Source organism: Amborella trichopoda, chromosome 10 (assembly GCF_054954075.1).
Source record: "Amborella trichopoda isolate Santa Cruz 75 chromosome 10, AtrichopodaSantaCruz75HAP2 v2.0, whole genome shotgun sequence".
In the NCBI taxonomy this organism is placed as follows: domain Eukaryota; kingdom Viridiplantae; phylum Streptophyta; class Magnoliopsida; order Amborellales; family Amborellaceae; genus Amborella; species Amborella trichopoda.
In genome coordinates, this window is record NC_142345.1 from 44,148,853 (window position 1) to 44,175,414 (window position 26,562).

At 34.3% G+C, this 26,562-nt stretch overlaps 2 protein-coding genes across 4 annotated transcripts; one reads left to right on the forward strand and one right to left on the reverse strand.

Annotated features, from left to right (window-relative positions):
- Nucleotides 1–9,795: 9,795 nt before the first annotated feature.
- Nucleotides 9,796–16,995, forward strand: LOC18447482 (putative galactinol--sucrose galactosyltransferase 2). Of its 2 annotated transcripts, none has more exons than XR_016042283.1 (14): nucleotides 9,796–10,523; nucleotides 11,938–12,197; nucleotides 12,627–12,717; nucleotides 12,826–12,874; nucleotides 13,011–13,102; nucleotides 13,593–13,700; nucleotides 13,811–13,921; nucleotides 14,017–14,427; nucleotides 14,597–14,738; nucleotides 14,875–14,942; nucleotides 15,154–15,451; nucleotides 15,596–15,816; nucleotides 16,183–16,271; nucleotides 16,450–16,995. XR_016042283.1 is itself a non-coding variant. In XM_006857579.4 (14 exons), exons 1-14 carry the CDS (start codon nucleotides 10,219–10,221, stop codon nucleotides 16,741–16,743), a joined length of 2,376 nt encoding a protein of 791 aa, XP_006857641.4. In that variant the 5' UTR covers nucleotides 9,796–10,218; the 3' UTR covers nucleotides 16,744–16,995. The 2 variants fall into 2 exon arrangements, 1 of the variants encoding a protein (XP_006857641.4); XM_006857579.4 differs by having other exon boundaries at nucleotides 15,317–15,451.
- Nucleotides 16,996–17,158: 163 nt separating this feature from the next.
- On the reverse strand, nucleotides 17,159–25,789 carry CYP724A1 (cytochrome P450, family 724, subfamily A, polypeptide 1). 2 transcript variants are annotated; one of them, XM_006857578.4, is made up of 9 exons: nucleotides 25,509–25,789; nucleotides 24,138–24,462; nucleotides 23,236–23,388; nucleotides 18,606–18,854; nucleotides 18,434–18,520; nucleotides 18,139–18,217; nucleotides 17,852–17,958; nucleotides 17,638–17,759; nucleotides 17,159–17,418 (listed from the first exon to the last, which is right to left on the reverse strand). In XM_006857578.4, exons 1-9 carry the CDS (start codon nucleotides 25,721–25,723, stop codon nucleotides 17,313–17,315), a joined length of 1,443 nt encoding a protein of 480 aa, XP_006857640.1. In that variant the 5' UTR covers nucleotides 25,724–25,789; the 3' UTR covers nucleotides 17,159–17,312. The 2 variants fall into 2 exon arrangements, with proteins under 2 accessions (XP_006857640.1, XP_088705368.1); XM_088849242.1 differs by lacking the exons at nucleotides 24,138–24,462; nucleotides 25,509–25,789 and adding an exon at nucleotides 19,918–20,019 and having other exon boundaries at nucleotides 23,236–23,351.
- Nucleotides 25,790–26,562: the final 773 nt, after the last annotated feature.

Genomic DNA, 26,562 nt, shown 5'->3' on the forward strand with positions numbered 1-26,562 from the left:
TCCCCCCCTCCTAGGAAATGATTTATACGGCCTAGGCTTTATCATAAGTCAAAAATCAAAAAAAGCACTCCAGGTTCGTCTCGTCAATTATCCGTTAATCCTTTCCATTCGCAAGCAGCTCTCAAATTTATCATCTCGACTTTCACGATCGTAAGTTTGATAAAAAATTTATTTTTAATGTTAATTTTTAAAATGCCTGCGGTTTATAGAGGGCCGGGGCTCTCAACAATCAAAGTAAAACACACCTTCAAAGAGTGTAAGAGAAATGTAGTTTGTAGTACAAGAAATGTAGTTTGTAATTAAAATCTTTGTAATATCCTTTATACATTTTCATCTTTAATTATAAAATTTAAAACTTCAAAAATAGTTTAGATCGAGCAAATTTATGAAAACTTGAAAATTATCAATGAAAATTTGAAAATTGACACTCCAAAAATGCCTTAAAAGATGCACTGTTTCCGAAACTTGAAATCCATTTTTTTTCTCATGTTCATACATCTTGATGTCAAAATGATCAATTTGAAGATATTTGAGCATCAAAACCACCTCTTCTAATAAAATTTTTGAGGTGGGTTCTACGTTGATTGTTTAGAACATTGGCTCTATATAAACGTTTTCCTCTTAAAATAGTAAATTTTGTTATATATTTGGACCAGTGGTTTAAAAAGCGGATCGGTGACTCGGATCGGGCATCTAAAAAATCCATCTGGATCTGCGAATCGACGATCCGAATCGAGAATCGGCTGAAACGGTCGGATTAAGCTTTAAAAACATTCCAAAAAAAGTATGAAAATTCATTATAAATATTATCTTTTAGGAATCCAATAAGAAATGAGGATATTACATTATTGACTTTCATTTTTTTCATCAATTTGTGAATATTGAGATGCTCTTTCCCTATATAAACTTATGTTAACCATTAAATTTGCATCACATAAAAGAAAAATCATAGAATTATTATGGATAAAATATATAATTATACATGGACTATTATAAAGAGTAGACTAAATCAATGAAAGAATGGCCATTAAAATCTTGTTTTGGCGAAAAACCCTAATCCGCTAAAAAAACCCAAATTATTACAGCCTAACTAACTATAATCCAAAATTATTACAACCTAACTAATTATAATATTATATACTGAAATTATAATTATTAGTTTACATTTTATAATTATTTTATTAGACAAATAATAATAAATTAAAAATATTTTATAATATTATCTAATTTAAAATGTATTATTGATAATTGTAAGAAAAATAGTACATTACATGATTTATAATGTAAAAGTTAATAAATAAAATAAAATATTTGGTTATCAATGTAAAAATTAATAAAATACGTACATTACATGATTTTATTTTTATTTTTTATTTTTTTATGCCTTTCATGTTATTTACAAAAATAATTATACCACTATATACAACAAAAATTAACTGCTATACAAAAAATTAACTTTTTTATTTTTCATTTTTTTATGTCTTTTATATTATTTACAAAAATATTTATACCACTATATACAACAAAAATGTAATGCCCAAGGGAATTCAACCTTGGGACATCAAAGGAAATAGCAGAGGTCATAACCATCACGCCGCCTCGCCGCATGTGATTATAAGTTGTTGATTAATATAAAATATTTACATTCCGTTTTTATTTAATGATGTTTGGGAATTATTCCACATCGAAGGATGGGTATTGAACTTTGCTATATAAATACCTGTGTAATATGAAATAAGAAAAACGCGCGGAAACATTGGGGTAACCTCCACGTGATATGTGGCACGTGATTTTGTCACGCGTGTCTGTGTCGGAGGAGTGGTGACGTCTGCACGTGTTTGTGTAGAATCGGAGTGGTGACGTCAGAACTGCCGGTTGATGATGTCATCAGGCGGTTTACGATTTAAAATCATTTAAAACTGCTCCGTTCTCTCTAGACACGGGCGGTTCCCGTTTTATATGTGGAACTGTGACGATTCCCTAGTCGAACCGAGCTAGTCCGGCTCGACTAGGCGTTTTTTTAAACCTGTTTTTTTAAACCCTGATTTGGACAATCTATTTTAAAAGGGCAGTTTGTATAAAGCCCAACCTACCTTCAAATAGTATCAAGAAATGTGGTTTCAATACTGTAAATATTTGTAATAGCCTTAAAATATATTTTTATCTCTGATTATAGAAATTAGAGCTTCAAAAATAATGTAGATCGAACAGATCTATAAAACTTTGAATATCTTCAAAATTGATGGTCCAAAAATACATTATAATACCAACTATTTTCGAAACGTGAAATCAATTTTTTTTTCATATCCATGTATCTCGAGGTTGAGATGATCAATTTGAAGATATTTGGGCATCAAAACAACCTCTTCTAGTGAAGATTTTGATGTGCACCCTAGTTTGATCATTTAGAACCTTGCACTTATATAAACTTTTTCTATTTTAAAATGGGAGGGCTTTCTATGTGACCCCACCAACATATCTGCAATATGTGACCCTTAGTTTCAACCATTAGACTTGACTAGATGGCTGAGATGGCTTGAGTCATAATCTTCCAAATTAGCACTTACGTGTTAGATCTTGATCAGTCGGCTCATAGTATTTTATTTTCATTTTTATTTTACAAATAATTTTGAAGCAAAATTTGGGGCTTGCATAGAACTAACAGGGGCGCACATGATAAAAATATTTTTTAAAAAATTTTGATAACGAAAAATTACCATAATACCCTTGAAATTTTAGGGGCATTTGGGTCATTTACTTTTTTTTTGTTGATTTTTCCAAGTTCGCCTTAATTTTATAGTGGGACACCCAAAATTTCATCCAAAAATGTTTTGTAGAAAAAAAAAACAGTGTTTGACTTGACATTATGGTATGAACAATCATAGCCATTTGATTTGGATTGAACGGCTAAAAAGTAAGGTCACATATAACTTATATGTTGTTGGGGTCACATAGAAACATTTTCCTTTTAAAATAGGGATTATATACAATGAATCCATTTGTCTTTGGTACAAAGGAGGTCATATTTACTTGTAACTATATGAAGTGAAAAGTATCACAAAGTTTGAGAAAATTTCTTTGGAATTTTGAGCTTGGTCAATGAAATAAATGCAGCCACCCAATTTTACATCTAATGGTCAAGATTAATTGTGACTACTTGTATCAAAGGTAAATGATCTCAATATATATTTTCCTTTTAAGAGGGATATATACATATCTGGTCAAATTTTGTAATCAAGAGAGAGAATAAATTCTCGATAACTCATTGTGATTTTTGACACTATAATTATGTTTTATGGTACGTTTTTCTTACAATATTTTAAAATTCATTCATTTGTTTTGGGGATCCCCATCCATATCGGCAATCCATGGAGATTGACCCAGTTCCTTGTCATAATTGGGAATCAGTTTGATTTCTATGAAATCAAACAGTTATGTCAAAGAACTTACTGATCAAATCTATAGAAACCAGTATGATTCCTGTAGACTAGTTTAGTTCGAGCTCTGCTAGTCCGATCCACCTAGCCTTGAACCCAATCCTAAGGTTAGTCATCAAATACCGTTATTTTGATTCGAATCAAAACGAAACCCAAGCCAAATCAATTTTAGAGGCATATCGGTTCAGAGATTGTGTTTTTTAATAACTTTCTAAAGAAGATTTCAAAATGCTTCACTCATCTTGATTGTTTCATGGGTGCATTCTCATCATGATCGGACTGCATCTTTCATAGGTTTTTCAAAGTGGGCACTTAGTACCTCGAAGACTGCGCGAGCAACTCATGTCTTCGGAGTTTGGATCCAATTTTTGAACAAAGTGCATCATCTTTTTGTTAAGCCAAGTTGTTTTTGAGAATGGCTTGGGTTGGTAGTATTGCTGAGCTTAATGACGAGGTCTCTTACTCTATTCTCACCAAAAGGTATAGGCTTAAATCCTTACTGACTAACCACTTTTTAGATGAAGGGGCTTGGATCGTGGTGATAACACCCTATACCCTAGTCACCACTTTGTGGTTTCCATTCTGACCACTAACACCACCTTATTAATAACTTCAAAAAGTTAACTCCTAATCTTAAAAAAATGGATAGGGACATTTCTTCTCTACTAAATTATACTATCCAAAAAACAAAAGTAAAGTTGTTCACTTTTGTTTTGGAACTGCGGGATTTTTCGAAAACTAAAAGTATTAAGCTTGAACATATATTTCTCTCTTGCATAGAAGCGCAAGCTCAACATCTAAGATTTCTTCTTTTATTGGGGTAGGCTACCTTGGATGGATCAGAACTTGAATGTCATGATGGACTATTAGAGATAGCCTTGGAGAGAGAGGGAGAGGGATTAAAGATAGTATTGGGTTTTATGGCTTTCAAAAGCTTAAAGAGCTAGTAAAAATGTTAATTTATAGTAGAATATGCATTTCAAAATAATATATATATATATTAGAAATGGTTTTATAACTTTTACAACTTTTTCACTATTTTAAAAATTTATTTATGCTGTACAATTAATTAAAAAAGCATTTGTAAAATTTGTAGAGCTTGATAAGGCGCATATGGAAACCAAGGATCCAGCCCCCCACATGTGCGTGCCACCCATGTGTGGGGCCCATCTGATCCCCTAGGGTGGCACATCCCATTTTTGCATTTTTAAATGTGCAATTTTTAGTTGAAGTTAAATAGGGAATCTTTTAATTTTTAAAATAGATTTGATTATTATTCAAATGACATTTAAATATGAATTAGACTTGGGTGAAATTATAAGAGAATATAGTTCATATTTTCACCCCAAATCAAGATGGTTGATTCTTGGGATGGATGGTTGAGATTTGATTATCTCACTCCATATATTTTCTAAATATCATAATGATCAAGCTGGAAAATTAACTAAGGCCTACATTAGAATTTTATTCAAAGTGAAAATATATTTTATTCTATTTAAATCCTATATAAACCATTCTCTAAAATTAAGAAAAAAAAAATCCTCTCTTTCTCTCTCTCACGCACCATATTTCTCCCTCCCATACTCTCTCATGCCCCCAAAATCTCTCTCACCCCCTATCACGCCAAGTAAATTTTCTCTCTGAAAAATCTATGATTTGGTGTTCTTAAGTATAAGTATCTATTTGAAAGTGGGATATATTTATTTTCGTCTCATGGTTTTGCTTTGATTCCGCAGTTTTAACACGTGTTGATGTCACCGCACCTGAGTGACGTACGTGACCTCCGGTCACAATCACGCACTCTGTCGCCATCCAGTTTGGGACGACAAGGATCAGGGGGTGGGGTTGTGACACTCTCTCTCCCTCTTTTTTCTTCGAGAATGTATATAAAGAGACTATTTATCTTTTGTACAAGGAAGTCACAATCATTCACACTCATTAGATGTCCAATTAGATGGCTTGGAGTGACTCATTGAGTTCGATAATTTTCGTTTTTCGAATTTTGTGTCTATTGAATGATACTCCTACAGCCAGCCATTTTGAAATTTAATGAACAATAATAAAGACTCGGCTTCTATACGGCCAAGCCCGCATATGTAGAAATGCGGGCATATTAATAAATATATTTTTAAGATGGATTTTTGGATTTAATTTTTAAAGACATACAATCTCTAACATGGAGATCAGAAAATAAGTAAATTTTAAAAAAACTAGAAATAATAATTGTAGTAAGAAATATTTGGACAGCTAGTTTCTGTTGTCTTTACATGGAACACCTACTTGCATCCATCTTTAAGATGGATGCTTTACACTTTTTGGACCGCATATGTAATCATGCGGTCCAGCCCACATGAAATGATTTTCGCAATAATATTTGTGATATCCAAGTACAAAACATAAATGGTTTCTTTGTAGACAGTCCCTTTTTTCTCCACGCCATATGATCTCTCTCTCTCACACACGCACACACGTTCTCCAATCATGTGTCACTCAACCAAAACAAAAAAAGAAGTGTCATGCCATATGAACCTCTAGAGTTAAGGTTTGATTTATTTTGAAGGAAGAAAGGAGGCACTCTGCTTAAAGAGAGATCAACTCACAAGTTTAACTCTAGTTTACTCTTATAGGGTTTTTATAAATCATGATTGAGTTTTTTAACTCTTTAAAACCCTAAATTGAAAGATTTTGCTTGAAAAACTTCCATATATCAGAAATTCCAGCAACACCTAAGAACTAAAAGTGCGTCATTAGTCACGGAATCGGGTGTAGGGTATATTAAGACATGTAATAACTCCATGCATTTTCAGGTAAGTCTTTCCAATATATTTAATTATGTTTCAGTAATATTTCATATTTTTTGTGCATTTTTAGGAACATATTTTGCATTCAAAACTATAGTGGAAAGATTGTTTATTGTTTTGGATGATTTATTTTTATTTTGGTGACAAAAATAAAGACCCTATGTTGTATCTAATATATTAGTTTTAATTTACAGCAGAGTATAGTATCTCATATAAGTAGAACTCATGTATATTAAATAAACTTTTTTATTTATTTATTAATATTATGAGTTCCACGTAACCGCTCCTTTCAAATAACCTTGGAGAGAGAGAAACCTAGAGATTACATATGTTTTAAATGTATCACTGAGAGAGAGAAGGAGATTACAAGAAAAGAGAGAGATGAAGCATCCACATAATAAAGAGAGAGTGCATGTGATTGTATGTGTTTTAAATGCATTAACTAGCGAGAAATTAATCAAGAGAGAGATTGTGTTTCTCTTAAATGTATTTACGAGAGAGAGAGAGGGAGATTGCATGTATTTTAAATGGATCAATCAGAAAAAGACTATGTATCTCTTCGATGCATACAAGAAAGAGAGAGAGAGAAATTGTATGTGTTTTAAATGCATAGAGAGAGAATTGCGTTTTTTTAGATAAATACCCAAGAGAGAGAGAGGATGTATCTCTTAAATGGATTTATGAGAGAGACAACTATCTCTTAGATGCATTTAAATGTGAGAGAGAAAGATCGCATATGTTTTAAATACATCAATGAGAGAGAAAAATATATAAAGCGAAACTCTCTTAAATGCATCTATAAGAGAGAGAAGGGAGAGGTTACGTTTAAATGTTAAAAAAAAAAAAAAACGAGAGAGGGAGAGATAATGATTTTTTAAAGAAAACTACCCAAAGCAAAAAGGCAGTTATAATCCTTTTTATCTCTTTATTATATTGTTTGGAGATCATTGAGTTTTGGAGAAATGTTTGGTGCGTCCAAGCTCACACCTGTTATTATACGGCCTTGGAGATCTATACCATCTACCTAAGAAAGTGTAATTTTCTAAAGGAAAAGTAAAATCAACGGTTCAAATATTTTATCCAAAAAAATCATTTTTATTTTTTAAAATTTATTTATTTTTACAGATTAATAATCCACATGCTAAAGGTTATATATTCCCTAAAAAATAAGAATAAATTCTATTTCGAAAATAAATTATTAAGGACCCGTATTTCTACATGTGAGTCCGTGGACTCATAGAAACCATGTCCTTTAGTTTTTGGATAACATATCTAAACATTTAAGAAATCAAAATGTCTTTCTTTGTTCATAAAGTTCTCGTCCGCTGATTATAAAATGCATTACAAATTTTTGCAATGAAAAAGATCTCTTGAATGTCTCTTTGCCTGAGGGAGTAAGTATATAATATACTCATGTGATACTATATTAAAGAAAAATTGTTTCATGCACCTTGGACCGTATTTCTACATATGCCGTCTAGAAAGTATAAAGCATCCATCTTAAAGATGGATGCAAGTGGGTGTTCCATTTAAAAATAATGGAAACTAACGGTTTAAATGTTTTTTTGCTAGAATTATTTTGTATAGTTTTTAAAATTTATTAATTTTTCATATTCATGTTCTTATTATATGTTCTTAAAAACTACGTCTCAAAATCTACCTCAAAAATCGATTTATTAAGAGGCCCGCATTTCTACATATGCAGGCTTGCCGCATTTGAAACCGGATCTATTATTAAAAGGTGCGATTTACATAAGGCGACAAGCTGATATGTAGAAATAAAATTGTGATGTTCTACGTCATCTATTTTAGTTAAACAGTATAGATATGACATGTTTTAACATTGTGTTAAAAAAATTATGACACCTTTTAACATAATATTATATCTATATCAATTTAATAAAATAAACAGTAGATTAATGCCACATTACTTGTAGAATTGAAATTGCAATGTAAACTTTTATGTATCGAAGTCAAGAGTGACGTCGATCAAACTAAGGAGTGATGCGGTCCACTCTATTGACGTGGATGCACCATAACTGGTCGTTTGGATGCTTATTGTGGGACCCGAGAAGATGATGGGTAAGGTCTGGCAGTGGGGCCAATGCCACGCAGGATTAGTGCCCGCATAAACAAAACATAATAAGACCTCAGACAGCGAATATGAAAAACATGGAACCGTCTGGAATATATTTAATTGTCGGTACATGGCATGACGAATTACTACTAAATAATTCGAGGCGAAAAAAATGAAAAATTTACAAATAAGACTATGAGAAACAAACACCAATAACTCGAAGTTTAACGAAAAGAAAAAAAATTAAATAAAGAAAACCATAGATATTATACGTTTAACACTATGATATCTGTATAATTTCACTGTTTGTTTATTTCTTGGCAATATTATCAAATTTTGTTTTGTTTTGCTTCGGTTGAAGTCTTTCGGATTTTCGGCTTAGACCAAAGTGGCAATGCATTAGCTTCGGCTTTCTTTGGCCGCTTCTACCTGATCCGGCCGAAGCACATAAATGTCTTTTGAAAATACAATTATGTGCTTTGATCCGCTTCGATCTGATTCATAATCTTTGGGCGAAGTCTTGGCTGAAGCACAAAATTGGTTTTTTTTAAAAAAAAAATTGAATTTTTTATTTTGAAATTTTTTGTTATTTTAATAAATTTTACATAAATATATACGTGTGGTTTGTATATAGCCTAGGCTCTAAACAATCAAATTAAAGCCAACCTTCAAATAGTATCGAAAAATGTAGTTTCAATACTAGAAATCTTTGTGATAATCTTAAAATATACTTTCATATTTAATTATAGAATTTTAAGCTTAAAAAATAGTGTAGATTGAGCAGATCTATGAAAACTTGAAACTCTTAACAATCGACGGTCCAAAAATGCGTTACAAGATGCACTATTTCCAAAACTTGAAATCCATTTTTTTCTTTTGTCCATGCATCTTGATGTTCAGATGATCAATTTGAGGAAATTTGAGCATCAAAACAATCTCTTCTAGTGAAATTTATGAGGTGAGCTCTAATTTGATTGTTTAGAGCCTTGGCTCTATATAAACTTTTTTTCTTTATTTATATATATATATATATATATATATTTTTTTTTTTTAATTCCAAAATCTGAATCGGCCAAAACACAGAATCACTTCATTTTTTCTACCAAACCGAAGATAGCTCCGAAGCAAATATACCAACAATGCTTCTTGGGGTAAAATTGAGAGAAGGAATATTTTTAGGATGTTAAATCCTCATCAACACCTCGACTTACCTCATTAACATTTTTCAAATCTGCTATCTTTCCGAGATAAAATAGTGTCAATATAACCAACCGTGAGATTTGTACATTAAATATGCAAATTTTTAAATAATTTTCTGATTATTTGGTGGTTCTCAAAATTTCATATCGGAAAAAATCGTCTTTAGAAGGTCTTTATCCGATGGAGTACATGAACAGTACGGTCCCGTAGAAACATCATACGGAGACCCAACAAAAGATGAAATTCCCTCCATTTATCATGTTTTATTAATCTCATTTAAAAAAATCAAACATCCAAACTTCGCTTTTTCATTTTAAATTGTTGCTTTTGTAAAAGAAATGTGCCCCTTCATCTTGTTGCAGAAGCTTCTTCCATGCATAACCCTACAATAAAAGAATAAAAAGAAGAATAAAAAAGTGGGTGCCAAATCTCAAAATCTCTTCTTTCGACCTAAAATGCCGTCTCTCTCTCTAGACTCTTCCGTACCCCATCATTTTCTCTTAGCAAATTTCCCGGCGACCGGGAAACCAGACAACGGGAATTCCCGCGCTGAGAAACGAAAACACATAGAATTTCTGTCAAAATCCCGGCACACTGTTCACTAAAAAATTAATAAAATACTGTTTCTCTGATATTGATTTCAAAGTCAAAATACGACCAAGTTTAGGGTAAATCCCTTCAGGGGGAGCGCCAATAAAAGGCCATGATTTCTCCAGTTTTGAGGCATGTTAATAGCACTGTGAGCTTTTCTTCTCTGGTGTTCGTTTCGAAGAAGAGGGCGCTTTTGGGTGAGAGAATTTGGGGGAAGAGGGACTTTGCGAGGTGCAGAATGACGGTGAGTTCTAGACCGTGGATTGAGGACGCTTGCTTGAAGATCAACGGCTGTGACGCTTTGACGGGTGTGCCGGACAATGTGTTGGTATCGCCGGCTTCAAATTCGTCGGTGTTTTTGGGAGCGGTGTCGAAGGAGAAGAGGAGTCGCCATGTCTTCAAGCTCGGGGTGTTACAGTGAGCTCTCTCCCTCTCCCTCTCCCTCTCCCTCTCCCTCTCTCTCCACCCGCTAGTTCTTTACTCTCTCTTTCTGTCTCTATTTGAAATCTTTGTTCTGAATCAAATGTAACGAATTAAAGTTTCGAATTTCTGTTTCTATATTTGTTCGTTTCCTTTTATTTACGTTAATGTTTTATGTTGTGGTTTTTAGGTAAGAACATCACTGCGTTATCACCCTGATTTTCATAATACGTTCTTCGGAATTGATTCTACTGTCCTTAACCTTTCGTGTAAATGACCTTACTGTCCTGTCAGTTGCTTTCCTTTCATTTAGTTCCAACATTAAGTAAATAATTGCTTGGAGTTTTATGATCTTTCAAATTGCATTATGTTTTTTAAAATGTTTGAGTTTATTATTTTGTTTTCTTGTTATTTGTTGGATTTAAGGCAAATTTTCTCTTCAATTTTTCTCTCTCTCTTTCTTTTACACAAATGACATGAAATTTGGAATTAAGGATGATCAAGGCCGTTTGGATTAAATGTAATGGTAAGGTTTAACAATTAACTTAGTCGGGCAGACAATGTTTAAACAATCAAAATATAAATTTTATTGCAATTTCTCTAATTTATTATTTCATTTTTCATCTTATTAGAGGGATTTCTTACCCCATAAAATATGAAAATTTTGACAGAACCATTTGAATCGGTACAACAACGAGAACAAGCTGTTTCCCCTCTACTTGTGTTTGTTTTTGGACGGTTTGGACTTTGGACTTGAGAGAGTTTCAAGTTGTTGTTTGTTGATTGGGATTATTTCAATCCTAACTCGTCATATTTATTTTTCTAGTCCTATGCAATGTGGATTTCTAAAACTCTAAATTTTGTGACAATTATAGTTCAATTCATGTTCATCAGCTCATCGTTTCAAAAATCAGAATCGGGCTGACTTAGCAGGGGTCCAATTCCAATTACCCATGTCCAACTCAGGTGATTCCTAGTTGGACCAGGCTATATTTAACCAAAAAAATAAAAAATAAAAAAGATTAGAAAACTGGGAGAATCAAGTGATTCCATATTTTTTTTCAGCCTGGAGTTGCCAGCCACGCGTTCTGATCCAAATTGGTCAATTCCTGAGTCAGGTGGGCGATGTTTTAATCACTGCATCAGCTTAGCAGTATAGAACAACTTCCCTAAGGGAGATCAATTGGTTCTACCCACCTCCTAGATGCTTATTGAGCTTTATAATGGGTCTCTCTGCAATTTCTAGACAGTTGTTTTTTTTGTAGTTTTTATTTTATTTTGAGCTCATGTGTGGGTGCCTTTCATTATTGCATTTCTTTTGCATACAATCACGCCACATTAAATTCTGTAGATGACATTTGAAAGGGTTGAAATTTGATGTGTTCTTCTGGGTCCTCGTGAGGATTTGCAGGGATTACAGATTGGTTTGTCTGTTTAGATTCAAAATTTGGTGGATGATACCCAGATTTGGAAATTCAGCAAGCGACATTCCTGTAGAAACTCAGATGTTGCTCCTTGAAGTTGAGGAAAAATCAGCTATTGAACAAGAAAACCAGAGTGTTGCTAATGGGTCTAAGTTTTATATCCTGTTCCTGCCTGTCTTGGATGGGGAGTTTAGAAGCAGCTTGCAGGGGAATGCAGCAAATGAGCTTGAGTTTTGCATTGAAAGTGGTGAGTCTTTTTCTTGTTTTTTGGTAAGATACTTGCTTATATGTTCTTTTTTAATGTTATGATAGGGTGAAATGCATTTTACGACAACTTTCTGTTTCAATAATTCACTAGGCTTTCCCTTGCTCTGTTAACTCTCTCACAGAGCTTGGTTTTGTGGTTTGCATGTAGCAATTGTTTAGGGAAACTTGTCGACTGTTCTAGAGTTGCCAATTTTATTGCTAATTCTATTGAAATGTTATTATTTAATTATATATCCCCTTTCTCTATTAACTCTCTCACAGAGCTTGGTTTTGTGGTTTGTATGTACCAATTGTTTGGGGAAACTTGTCAACTGTTCTAGAGTTCCCAATTTTATTGCTAATGCTGTTGCAATGTTATTATTTAATTATGTATTTTTGAAGAGAATATTATTTTCTAATGTTATTACAGGTGATCGTGAGCTGGAGATCTCTCAATCTCTGGAATCAGTTTTTGTCAATTCATGGGACAACCCATTCGAGCTTATGAAGGAATCAATTATGTAGTTTTCTCAAGATATAAGGCTTAATTTATAGCATTTTAGTTTTGTAAGTATATCATGCCTGATTTTGTTAAAAATTGTGACACTCTCTCTTTCCTGAACTTATAGGTTCTTGGAGAAGCACAAGGGAGGCTTTATGCATCGTGAGAGCAAGAAGGCAAGTCATAACTTTTTTCCTTTAAGCTATTGCAGTACAAATGTCATGGTCAAGCTATATAACAGAATGATCAGCCTGGTGATTATATACCTCTAACTGAGTAAGATTAACAGAGTACTGGCATTTTACTTAACAGATGCCTGAAAACCTAGATTGGTTTGGTTGGTGCACATGGGATGCTTTCTACAGTCAAGTTAATCCTCAAGGTATCAGAGAAGGCCTAAAAAGGTAACAATTTGTTTTATAGATGTATAATTTTTAGTTCATTTCGTTTTTCTTGTGGGTGTGCTTGTAATTTTAATTTGCAGGTGCCTCTGCTTTAATGGTATCTGGAAATGAAGACACCAGAAACACATGATGAATATACACTGAAATTTCACAATGTAGTTGCTCGTGGGCTTGCAAATGAGAATATGGGCATCAAGGATCGCATGACCCTTGTCATGAAAATATCTTAGGGGAGCTCTCTAGTCATGCTTTGGAGTCTAAACATAACCGAAAATTGAGTCTCTTTTCTATTAAAATCAAATTTTCTCTTGTCCATATTTCCAAAGTTTCATTTCTGTGATAGAAGAAATCCTGATAATTATTAGTAGAAGGGATGTTCGTTTTGCGTGATATCACTTGTGGCTTTCTCCTTGGGCCTGAACTTTATAGAGATAATTTTACTTGTGGTATGAAGTCCTTTGATTTTTCAAATTGGTTTATCATTTCACAGCTTATCAGAAGGGGGAGCCCCACCAAAGTTCTTAATTATTGATGATGGATGGCAAGATACATTCAATGAATTCCAAAAAGAGGGGGAGCCATTCATTGAAGGAACACAGTAAGTTTTTCCTCATCATTTGTTCCTGCTTCCAAATTTTCGTTTCTGATTTTTCTTTTACCAGGAACATGTTGACATTATCTAATAAAACTAAATCTCATTGAATTCAGGTTTGCTTCAAGATTAGTCAGCATCAAGGAAAACAAAAAATTTCAAGGAACTGGTGCTCAAAATAGTCTTAGAGATTTTGTGACAGCCATTAAAGAGAGTTATGGTTTGAAGTATGGCAAAATTTTGGATATATTCATTGCAGTTTCTTTTATCTCTACTCATTATAATATTTATCAACTGATATAACATCTTGGACATTCCACAGATATGTCTATGTATGGCATGCATTGATGGGATACTGGGGAGGAGTCCTTCCATCTTCTCCAGAGATGCAAAAATATAGTCCCAAGTTACTGTACCCTGTGCAATCTCCTGGAAATATTGGGAATCTCAGGGATGTAGCCATGGATAGCTTGGAGAAATATGGTGTCGGCACAATTGATCCTGGCAAAATATTTGAATTCTTTGATGATATGCACAAGTATCTTGCTTCTCAAAATATAGATGGGGTTAAGGTGGATGTACAGAATTTAATAGAAACACTTGGAGGGGGTTTAGGAGGCCGGGTTTGTCTTACTCGACAGTGCCAACATGCTCTGGAAGAATCGGTTGCAAAAAATTTCAACCACAATAACTTAATCTGCTGCATGGCTCATAATACAGATTCTATTTATAGGTAAAAGAATGAGACAGACCATCTTCATAGTGTTTTTTTAAGAGAAAATAATTCGTTGGATGAAAATATTCATCAGTGATCACTCTCTCTCACAAATAGCTTTTTTTCCGTCGAAGATGCATATCTATATAAATGTACACTTTATTATATTTCTATTTTTCCTTTGCAGTTTAAAGAAGAGTGCTGTTACCAGAGCTTCAGAGGATTACATGCCAAGAAGACCAGATTCACAGACATTGCACATTGCTTCAGTGGCTTTCAACAGTATTCTTCTTGGTGAATTTGTAGTCCCAGATTGGGACATGTTCTATGTAATTTCCACCTTTCTAATATTACTTTGTGTTTCTGATTTTTCTTGTTTCCAGTATTGGGTCTTGCTTCTGCTTTAGTTTTCTCATTTCCTTCTGGGAATAGAGTAAGTCTCTTATTATGTTTTCTGGATCTCAGAGCAATCATCGAACTGCGGAATTTCATGCAGTGGCTCGAGCATTGGGTGGTTGTGGTGTTTATGTTAGGTGAGCTAATTTGGGTATTGTTAAAAGTTCGCATGAATATGTTTAATATTTTGTATATATGTTACCAGGGAATGTTAGGTTATTATTTGCTTGTTGAGTACTATGTATCCAATTGACTAGTGGTATATATTTGTATATAATTCTGTTTACAAAAGGCAATTATATGTCATGCATGCAGAAACCTTATTTCATATCGAATTATGTTCAACAGTGATAAGCCTGGAGACCATGATTTTGAGATCCTTAAGAAGCTTGTTCGTTGAGTACTATGTATCCAATTGATTAGTAGTACATATTTGTCTATAATTCTGTTTACAGAAAATATAAACATAGCATGCAGAAACCCTTATTTCATATCGAATTATTTTCAACAGTGATAAGCCTGGAGACCATGATTTTGAGATCCTTAAGAAGCTTGTTCTTCCTGATGGATCAGTTCTAAGAGCTAAACTTCCTGGAAGGCCTACACGTGATTCTTTATTTAATGACCCTGCCATGGATGGGAAGAGGTACGTATGCACACTCCCTGGAATCGTTCCCCTCTCACTAGAAAATTGTAAGAAAATATCATCTGATTGTTGGATCACTACCCAAAAACATAAAGAAAAAAATTAATCATTTTGATTACCATCTTGTGTAACATCCTTATCCAGCTTGCTGAAGATATGGAACATGAACAAGCTCTCTGGGGTCTTGGGCATTTTCAACTGTCAAGGAGCAGGCGTATGGCCATGTCTAGATTGTGTTCAAACTAATACAGACCAAGAGCCACTATGCCTTACAGGACATGTTAGTCCTATTGATATTGAGCATCTTGAAGAGGCAGCTGGGCATAATTGGACTAGAGATTGTGCAGTATACGCCTTTAGCACAGGTATGGTTCACTAGAAATATATATCCCAAAACTTATTTTGCTATAGACTGCAAGCGCATCCTTTCTCTTGCGCTTTAAACCTTTGGGTTCAAAACTCCACTCTTACCAGTCAAAAGAGAAATACCAAGTTACACAATATATATTCATAAGCTATTTGTGCAGTATTCCAGATTATACTATGTCCTGTTTGCCTTTGAACAAGTCATATATTGACCTTCTACTTTCCATTTTTCTGTTTTATGCATTTGACCATTAAAAAATGTGTGCATGGTCTATTGAAAATATTGTAGTATTATACCCATCCGCTGATTTTATATCCATCTGCAGAACCTGCGTTTGTTGATCAGTATGATTCTCTTTTGTCAGGTTCTCTTTCTAGATTGCCGAAGACAGGATCAATAAGTATCTCCTTGGAAGTTTTGCAGTGTGAAATCTATACCATTGCTCCAATAAGGGTTTGTCAACTACATCTCTCATTCTCAATCATATTCTGATCTCTCTACTATGATTGCATAGCCAACATTAAATTGTCTTAGTTCATATCAAACTATCCTTTATCATCTTAATTCACGGTCGCAAGTCATAAATATGGGATAACTTGCATTAAATAAAACTTAATTGTGGATTCAACAGGACTATGATTGCAAGGTCCAGTTTTCGCCCATTGGGTTAGTGAATATGTACAACTCTGGTGGTGCCATTGAAGCAATTGACTTTGTATCTGATAATTTGAAATGTGAGGTAAAAATTAAAGGACTTGGCTGTGGTCTCTTTGGAGCATACTCTAGTACAAGGCCAAATTTTTGCACTGTAAACACAAAGGAGACAGCATATGAGTTTGAACCAAAAACTGGTTTCTTGACTCTGATAATCCCGACAGGAATTCATTATGAGGACAGTTTTTGGAGCATCAGTCTTTCATTTTAGGCCTGAAGTTTGAAGAAGCTAACCATTACTCCATCTAATGCGAGTCAAATAGCTTTGCCGCTGTAAAGGAGTATCTAATGTTGTCTAATGCATTATTGAGTTTCAGTGAAATAAGAGACCGAGGGTCTGCTCACATAATCTTGATAATATTTGGATTGTATTTGATCAGTGAATGTTTAAAGCCATGGGATGGGTGTATGGGTTAATATATGAATTATGAAATATCATGTTACCTTCCTTTTAAGGCATCAATTTGTGCATCCTAAATATCAATTTTTGTTTCTTTTATGTTATTGCTCATATTAATTTTTATGATTGGGATATTGATCGCCGATATACATGTTTTCTTGTATTATTCTATATTTAACCAAGAAGAAACCCAACTACTTTTCATGTAGTATCTAGAAAAATACAATGACATTGGCAAATATATTTTATTGCTGAAAAATGGGAGATATTTCTTCTACAAATTATTTAATTTTGATCTACTGAGGATTTAAACTATCATATTTGCTACTGTTATTCTAATGCTTTCATTAATACAAAAACTAGAACTACAATTCCGACTGTCAGAAAGGAGGTTGCGATAAAATTGGCTGAACATTTAGAGGCAACCCTCTTTGGAATTCAACGTAGGGATATGCCATTGGATGGTCTGCTCCTTCAGTTGTCCACCTACAAAATAAGAGTACTCTAAATTTAGGTGCAACTCAGGCATGCTTCAGACTAAGACAAACCAACATAATGAGATAGAAAACACAGAACTCCTCTAAATGTAGCTGAGCTAGAGGACCACCTCTGATTCTTGAAAGGCTAGACTATGTCATATTTTAGCTCAGAGATGGAACAACCTCTAAATTTGCATGGGAAACTTTGATTGGAAAGAACGTTTACTTGAATTTAAGTACAAGGTGGTGGACAAAGAATGCAGTTTCAACTTTAGCAAGATCGGAGCCTGGACAAAACCTCGGTCCTCCACCAAATGGTGTGAATTTCTTGCTTGGAGGGCCCTGAACCTGAAATTAAAATAATAGAGTATTTAGATAAGCAGTTTTATGTGAGGGAAAATATTTCCAAAATCTACAGAAAAAAGAACAGAATAATTCACCTCCCATCTCCATGGATGGAATTGAAGTGCATCTTCATGAAGGGTTGGGTCAAGGTGCACTGCACTGAAAACTGGCAGCACCTTCCAGCCTGATGGTATTAAATAATCTGAGAAAACAAAAAAAAAAACATTAATCATGTGATAGATTACAAAAAATGCAAAAGAGAAAAAGGAGAAACTCTCCTGATTTTAATGAACCAGAACACCTATAACCTCCCTGATATCCTAAATGCATCTTTTAAATTTGTTTAGAGAAAGAGAGAGAGATTAAGAAGAACAATGTATACCTTTAAATTTGACATCCTTGCGGGCCTTTCTATGCACAAATTTGACAATATTTCCACATCTCAGGGCTTCATTAACAACCTACACTTGTTCTTAAACATGTCAGAGTTTTGTTTAACATAAAATATCCAAAAATTTATTTACCATCACTCAGATATCAGATCATTTTCACAAGAAAATATAGCTTAAGGAAAACCCACAAATTGAAACAGCAGTGCCTTTTTCCTTTTGGGTAAAGTCCTTTTGGTTGTGAACTCAAACTGCCATATATAATGAAAATACAAATACTTTTCTTACACTCTGAGTGAACTCCATCTGCTTGTAATCTTCCCAGTTCAAGTACTCATCGTTTCGTTTTCGGCCTCTTATATTTTGATGCTCTTCCTGCATAACACATAAGGCTTATCGTAATACAATCTCTTCCATTTTAATGACCCCAGAGAGAGAGAGAGAGAGAGAGAGAGAGTACCTTGAGTTGTTCAAGAGCCAAGGGTGAGAAGCTAAGGAAATGGACCACCATGGCCATGAGCAAGGAGGTTGTTTCGTAACCACCAAGAAGGAGATCAAGCACCAGGCTAACCTTCTCATCTTCACACAAAGTATTACTCCCCATTAAAATATCCAGAAAATCTTCATTCCTCCCATTATTAGCATAACTGCCAGTGTTCCTTCTTTCTTCAATGATGGCTTTTACAGTCGAAAATATCCTCGCTCTAGCCTGAAACATGCATCATTATTTAAAAACTAACTACCTTAAATAACATTTGTTTTTTGAAATCATTAGTGGTATTTTGAGTGCCTTAAGTGAAAATGGAAACATAGATCTTAGTTGAGAGTGCCTCCACCATGACCCAACCCCATTCTCGAAAGGGTTAACACCCCCACCCAACCCCATTCTTGAAAAAAGTAAGCCAATGGGGATTTGAGCCCTACTTTTTTATGAAAATGGGGTTGGAGACTTCTTCGTAGGCTTGGTAGTACTATCCATCAAAGCCGCAGCATAGGCTCGTTAGTACTAACCATTAAAGCCCGAACCAATTACTGTCACCTTATTTGATTAATTAATTTCAATGGGAACGTGTGTTTTGTTGCAATGACACCAAAGAAGTATCCTACAGTGTCTTCACTTTACCCCAGCCGTTGCTTGTTGACTTTGCATGGCCGCGATGATGTGAAGATACCATAACAAACTTCACTCTCGTGGAATGTGTCACCTTTCCCAAAAGAAATGTGAAATTTATACGCACTTTTTGGCGGAAGGGAATGTTTGTGATGTGACTCCACCTATATATAAAGTATTACATGTAAAGCATACGTGACTAGCATCTCAATCGTTCGATCTAAAAGAATGGTTGGGATCGCTTAAGTCACAATGTCACGTCAGAATACTATTTGATTTTTAATCTTTTTACTACCAAATATTTTTGAGTCAAATGCGCATCCCCTCTTCTTATTGGGGCACATGGCAAAAAAAAAAAATTTATGACGAAAAAAAAAAAAACCAGAAAGCCCCCCTAGGTTTCAGAGGTATTATGGAATTCTTCTTATTACTAGCAAATTTTTTTGTTACGTGGGTTGTTGTTAGATGAATGGATACCTTAAATTTCACGCTAAATAAAAATATAACACTCTGAGCCATTAAATCAAAATTTAATGCTCAATAGCCAAATTTGCTTAGATCTGACTGCTGAGAGCTAAGTCACACACGCTTTATATATGGATGGGTTCACATGTGAAGCTTTTCCAACATAATGGAAGGTTTTGTATCGAATTCTACTTACCGATACGACCCCACTTCTTAGTTGTTCGATTTGATTGGACGAGATGAAATCGTTCATGTCATTATGTCATGCCATAACGCTATTTGGTTTTGAATCTTTTGCCTACAAAATATATTTGAGTCAAATTTTGGATGTCACCGTTTCTTACTGGGGCACACCTAGAAAAAAAAAAATATAGACGAAAAGTAAATACCAAAAACCACCTATAAGTTCATGGGGTATTCTATTATATATTTTAAGGTTTCTTAAGAAGAATAATAGCAATAATGACTATTGGAGGGGCCGGATTGGGCTAAAGGCCTCATTAGGCTCATAATATATTAGTTGTGTATTCTTTTAATTCTAAATTATAGAAGTAAAATAAGCCATGAAAGGGAATTTTAGAGAGATACAGATAAAAGAGGAGGGAAAAAACTATGAAAAAAGAAAGTGGCATGTGAGATGAGGCAAGAAAAATGAGGCCTCGAAGATTTTGTTTTCCAAGAAAGAGCAAATAAGTGTATTTACCCTCTATAAAATATAGGAGAGTCAAATTGAATCTCGACCATATTTCATTATCGGTTGTGAAAAAAAAAAAAGGATTTCAAATTCTAAAATAATGTATACTATAACATATTGTCCAGACTGTCCATATTTTAAATGTTCATCCGTATGATCTGTACTATTTTTTGAGCAACAATCTCCCTCTCTCTCCAAAGCCAATCTTGGTAGTCTCACGACCCAAACTATTTCTTTCTTCATCTAGTATTATCTTACTTTTTTGCAACCAATCTTACTACTCTCTCTAAACACAAACCTATATTATTTTTCTATCCCAATCCTTATTACCTCCCCAATTCTATAAGCATTCCTCTCTAAATAAAGCCAATCCTAGTAGTTCTCTTTATCTTTCTCTCTCTACATAAACAAACCTAATACCCTTATAATTTGTGAGTCTAGAGAGAGACACTGTCTTGTAGAGAGAGAAAGAATAGTTCGTTGGGTTGACCTTGGGCTGGGGGGAAGGGAGGGAGAGAGAGATACATGGAATAAAGAGAGGAGATAGAGCCATTTTTGTGGCCAGGTGAGAGAAAGAGAGATGGAAAGAGAGAATGGAATTTTATATGAAGTGTTTTTTTGTAGTTGATTTTCAATATGTGTGCAGGTAACATGGTATCAATTATATATTTTACAAAGTAAAATAGTCTACAAGTGATATGGTGGGGTGTTATTGATTTGTACAGATGATCTATATTATTTGGCATGCATGTATGCTAAACAATCTTATTTAGGTTTAAAATCTCATCTTACTTATTTTCGAACAGGGTAAACAATCAAAGTAAAGCACACCGCCAAATTCTATTGTCAGATGGTCTGAAAAGTATTTTTCACTAATTATAAAATTTAAAGCTCCAAAAATAGCGTAGATCAAACATATCTATAAATACTTAAAAATCTTGAAAATAGACGTTTCAAATAATATATTATAATATATAATATATTTCGGATTTCAAAGCCATATTTTTTTTTTTTTTAATATCCTTACATCTCAAGATTATGATGATTTTGGTATCCAAAAAAACTTTTATCAGTATGTCTTTTTTAGGTGCACTTTACTTCTATAATATAAAGTTGTCTCACATAAATATTATCCTATCGAATAACCTTTTATATATCGTTTTTGTATATGCCTTATATGTGTTTAAAACTCCTACAATACATTATGCGCCAGGAGTACGGGCTAAGCTAGCCAGCCAGCCCATTGCCGACCCTAACCCCTAGTTATATGAAGGGATAGAGGTGGTGGTGGTCTGTGTTAACATTAGGTCAAAAGTGCTTGATTATCCCAGCTCAACCCCTCACTATAGTAGGATATGGACCAAATCACTTTAAAACCATATTAAATAATGTTTCAATGTCATTAAAGTGTTGCTTTTAGAATTGTTTGATGATCCTAAACATTATATAGGCATTTTAAACTTTAAAGTTTACTTTTGTTTTACTTTAAAAAAATTTAGTGGTTACGGGTTCAACCCACTAGTCGATTTCTTACCACACACAAAATCTAGCGCACTGTTTGTACGGTATATTTTATTGTTGTAGCAGCACTAAATCTTTTATTGGGTGTTATACTGTTTTGGGGTTGTTTTAGTAATTTATAAAAGGCTCAAAAAAAAAAAAAAAAATTAAAAAAAAAGAAAAGAAAAAAAGAAAGAAAAGGGTGCAAGTAACTATAACCGATATTTTTGTGGTAAGTTTGTTGGGCTTGAGTGGGTGGCAGCTAGTCTTGGGCTTGAGTACTTAGCAGTGTTAACATTTAGCGGTGTTACATCTCAAGTTCGAATCCTACTGGTAACTTACCCAAATAAATAAATAAATAAATAAAAGCCTTAGATTTTGTGCCCGAGGTGTTTTGGCTTGTGCTCTTAAATCCTTTCTGTAATAGTGTTGCATGGATACGCAAGTGTTGGTGTTTACTATTGTTTTTTTTATAATTATCGGTGAATTGGTGTTTTTGGATGGCATGATAGCAAAAATTGGGTTTGGTCAATCGGACAGTCCAATTTTAAAAGGCCCAACTAGCTAAACAAAGTTAATAAATTTACTACAATGTATTCATATTTTTAGACTATTATTCTTATTTATCTATTTCAAAAAATTTGGTGGCCAATCCCATCTTGATAACATTGATATTTAAAAAATGAACAATTGTTTCATGTGGGCTAGATCACATTTGTGTAATATATGGTCTAGATGTATAAAGCATCCATCTTCAAGATGGATGCAAATAGGTGGTCCATCTAAAAACAATTGAAACTAATAATCCAAATGTTTTTTTAATAAAATTATTATTTATAGTTTTTAAAATTTATTTATTTAATCAAAATCATGATCTCCATGATAAAGATTATATATTCTCTAAAAACGAATTCTATTTCAAACATAAATTTATTAAGGGGCCCACATTTCTACAGATGTGGGCATGGCCGCATGCTGACCGGCGTCCTTAAAAAATCTAAACGAGTAAACATGGTGTACAAGAATCAATAGAAGTAAAAATATTCACATTTAGATATAAAATATTGTTTTATGTCATATAATAAGAAGATGGCAAGATATAGAGTTGAGGGTAATAGACAAGATAATAAAACCAAAAGGCTTGAACTTTAACAATGTAATGATACACCCTGCACCTTTGTGTACCACAGTATCAAAAAACGTGAAGTGTGGAGATGGCATTGACCACACCCTTATTTATGGATTTTGGTAATGCTAAGTTGAAGTATTATTTTAGTTATGTAGAGTTATTGTTTTGTAAGAGAAAGTGAGGGTATATACCTGAACTGCTCTTGCATATGGTGTCCCTGGGATATAAAGTGGGAAAGAAATTAAGCCTTTCATAAAGGTGAGAAAATCTTCCAATATTTTTGTAGTCTGTGGCTCATCTTGTCTCAAACTAAGAACTTGCTTCACAATCACATTGAATGTGAACTGCAATGAATAATCAAATCACTAACCTTCACTTAACGAGGAGAGAGAGAGAGAGAGAGAGAGAGAGAGAGAGGAAACTAAGAATGAGAGAGTTCACTTCAAAACTACAGTGTTCACACACATCAACAAGAACAAATCAGTAAGTTCCAGCAGAAGAACTGGAGAGAGAGAGAGAAATGCCAACAATCCACTAATACCAAAAGGAAAGGAAAGGAAAAGAAAAGAGAGAGAAAATCCAAAAACCCAAATCACCCAAAAACAAATGACCAACCATCCCTTCAACCCAGCAAACATAACCAATTGGAAGAACAGTCACAAAAGACTTAGGGAATAAGAACTCGAGTGATTTATGTACGGATTCTAAAATTTTAGGTCAAATACAAAATACTCAGTTTATAGGTGGAAATTATAAAGAGGATCAGCTAACTCATTTTTTTTAAAAAAAAGAAAAATTGCCTCTCAATCAACCTGATTTTTTTAGTTTTTTTTTCTTAACTTTCGTTGGTAGGGTAGTGCCCCAAGCTTTAAGGCACTCCCTATTAACGAAAAAAAAAAAAACGAGTCGACCAAACTTCTTTTACAATTTTCGAGTCAGTACGTAAATCACTCTTAAGAAAGAACTCTAAAGGCATATAAGAAACCAAGCAGAAAGAAAAATTTAAGGTCTGTATGTAATTCGCTCTTAAAGACACATCAGAAACCAAGTAGCAAGAAAAATAAGAGAGGAATTAAGTATCTTCTGCGCTCACCTTCCTTGCCTCCTCACAAAAGATGACTTGTGGCTTCTCTCTCCATGACTCCATGATGAATTTTGCAGTGTTTTCTATGTCATTGAGATATTCAAGCTTGGACTTTGAAGTGTTGACCAGTGTTAGGGCCAAGCCCCTTAGTCTTTTGTGAGTGTCACCAACCACTACAAGCATGGATGACTTTCCAAGAATTCCATGGATAGCCTTGGGGTAACTGCACTCAAAAAGCTTCTCTTCATTTTGAAGGATGAAAGAGTTGAGCTCTTGGTCACATGAGACCACAGTGGGTGAGCCAAAAAGGTGGGATTTGAATACCTTCCCATACCTGTAAACAAGGACATTTCATTAGATCTCTCTCTATCTCTCTCTCTCTCTCTCTCTCTAACACACACAAATAGAGGACTAGTAAATCCAAATGAAAGAAAACATAATTCAAAAGCACACATTTGGTGATCTTGAAGAAATAATTTTGAAAAGTTCATTGCTCATAACTTTTTAGCCAGTTGAAACTTAAATGACTTTTATTAAGAGATGGATTCTAAGTAACATGCTCATCACAAAAAATAACTAAAAAACCCATTGAAAGATTCATCAAATGAAATTGAGTCCCCAAAAAGCAGTCCTTTCCAAGACATGCTTTAATTGAAATGAATACATAAAAGGAGTAAAAGACCAAGAATTATGGGCTTCATGTGAACTACTTGCTTTTCTTCTCTTTCTTTTTCTTATTTAACTTGAGCATAAACAGCGATAATGATTTTTGAGAAAAGTATGTCCATTTCACTGCAATGTTTAACTCTAAGAACACACGATAGGAATCAACCATTGACTTTCATTCCCGGAACAAGCTAGAGAGAGAGAGACCAATATTCAATCTATCACAGCTAGAGAGAGAGAGAGACCAAAATTCAATCTATCACAGCTGGAGAGAGAGAGAGAGAGAGAGAGAGAGAGAGAGAGAGAAACTTTCAATCTATCACAGCCACTAGTAAAGTGTTTTTTGTTTCTAGAAACACCAAGTTGGAGAGAGAGACTCGATCTATGGCAAATAGTTGTAAAGTTTTTATCTAGAAACACAAAGTTGGGAAGAAAGGGAAGATTAAAAGTAAAACTGAACAAATCAAAGTCGGACAAGAATCCTAAAAGTAAATTGAACTGAATCCAAGTAACCCATGTGGATTAAACTCGTTCATGGACAAGGTCCTATCACAAGATGCAGGACTGATGCAAGAGAGAGAGAGAGCTGAAAACCTAAAATCAAATTCGGTTCTCTCATTGAAAAAGTGAAAACAGAAGACAAACTCTAGAGAGAGGGGCTTGAAACCAAATTGGACTCTCTCACTAGAAGACCAAGAAGGGAATCAAAATCACCTAGAACAATGCTCATGTAAGAACCCTCCAATGGAGTTTGAAGGATGAGGGCTCAAAAACTCCAAGGTTTCACCAAGCAGAGGCCACCCAACACTCCCACAAGGAACAACCCCATGTCTCTTGAAGAATGACAAAAAATGGAGAAAAACCAGTGTAAAAACCAGCACCCCAAAGCACCCCAAAACCAAAGAGAAGCAATAAGGTAATCCTTCCATGGTTATTGCTACTCTCTCTCCCTTCTCTTCTCTTTTTACAGTTGGTGGTGCAATTACATAGGACTTGAGGCTTGCCTCAAATTGCAACTACTATATAGTATGTAGGTGGGGGTGAGTGTGGGTCTCCTATTCATTAATAAGGTGGCTGTGTTGAGAGGAGGCAGGCTTTTTGCAGTTTACAGTGGGGTAAAATTATCCTTTATCAGAGCCCTACAAAATCAATCTAGGGCTATAGGGGGGACAGAGAAAAAGATGGGCCTACAATGCCTCATCTATAGAAGAGAGAGAATATGGGGGCGGGCTTGGAGTGTAGAGAGAGAGAGATGTACTTGGAAAGTAGAGAGAGAAAGAGTTTGAAGTATAGAGAGAGAGAGAAATATTGGAGTAGAGGAGGGGATAGAGAGAGAAACATAGGAAGTGTGGAGAGAGAAAGATGGTGTTTTGATGGGGTGCATGCCATGGACAAAATCTAGGACATATTGAGGTCTTAGGATCTTACACCCCATTCATTACCTTTGAAAAATGACTTGCTTGCCCCAATTCACTTTTTTTTAATTTTATTTTTGGATAATTTAGGGGAAGATAAGCTCTATTCATTTTCTCAAATAATTTAAAATTTATTTTTTAAAAGTATTAATAGGGTGGTGTTAGTCAGAATGAAAACCACAAAATGGAAAATAAGATGCTGTGGGTGCTATCATTGCGACCCGTGCCCACTCTTGGAATTTGGCACCTTGCTGTCATGAAATTTCTAAGTTGGAAAAATAACAATTGTATCCGTCTTTTAGAAACTGAACTTTTATCTTTTTTGAGTGAGGTAATCTCCCACTTTGAAGCAC

Bases quoted from the DNA above. Each gene is read 5' to 3' on its own strand.
- LOC18447482 (XM_006857579.4), top strand. From the start codon at position 10,219: ATGATTTCTCCAGTTTTGAGGCATGTTAATAGCACTGTGAGCTTTTCT. The intron at 10,524-11,937 runs GTGAGCTCTCTC...GAGGATTTGCAG, and splicing joins TTCAAGCTCGGGGTGTTACA to GGATTACAGATTGGTTTGTC. The intron at 12,718-12,825 runs GTAGTTTTCTCA...CTGAACTTATAG, and splicing joins CTTATGAAGGAATCAATTAT to GTTCTTGGAGAAGCACAAGG.
- CYP724A1 (XM_006857578.4), bottom strand. From the start codon at position 25,723: ATGGAAGGATTACCTTATTGCTTCTCTTTGGTTTTGGGGTGCTTTGGG. The intron at 24,463-25,508 runs GTGATTTTGATT...CCTTGTTTACAG, and splicing joins TTACATGAGCATTGTTCTAG to GTATGGGAAGGTATTCAAAT. The intron at 17,760-17,851 runs GTGAATTATTCT...TTTTAATTTCAG, and splicing joins TCCATCCATGGAGATGGGAG to GTTCAGGGCCCTCCAAGCAA.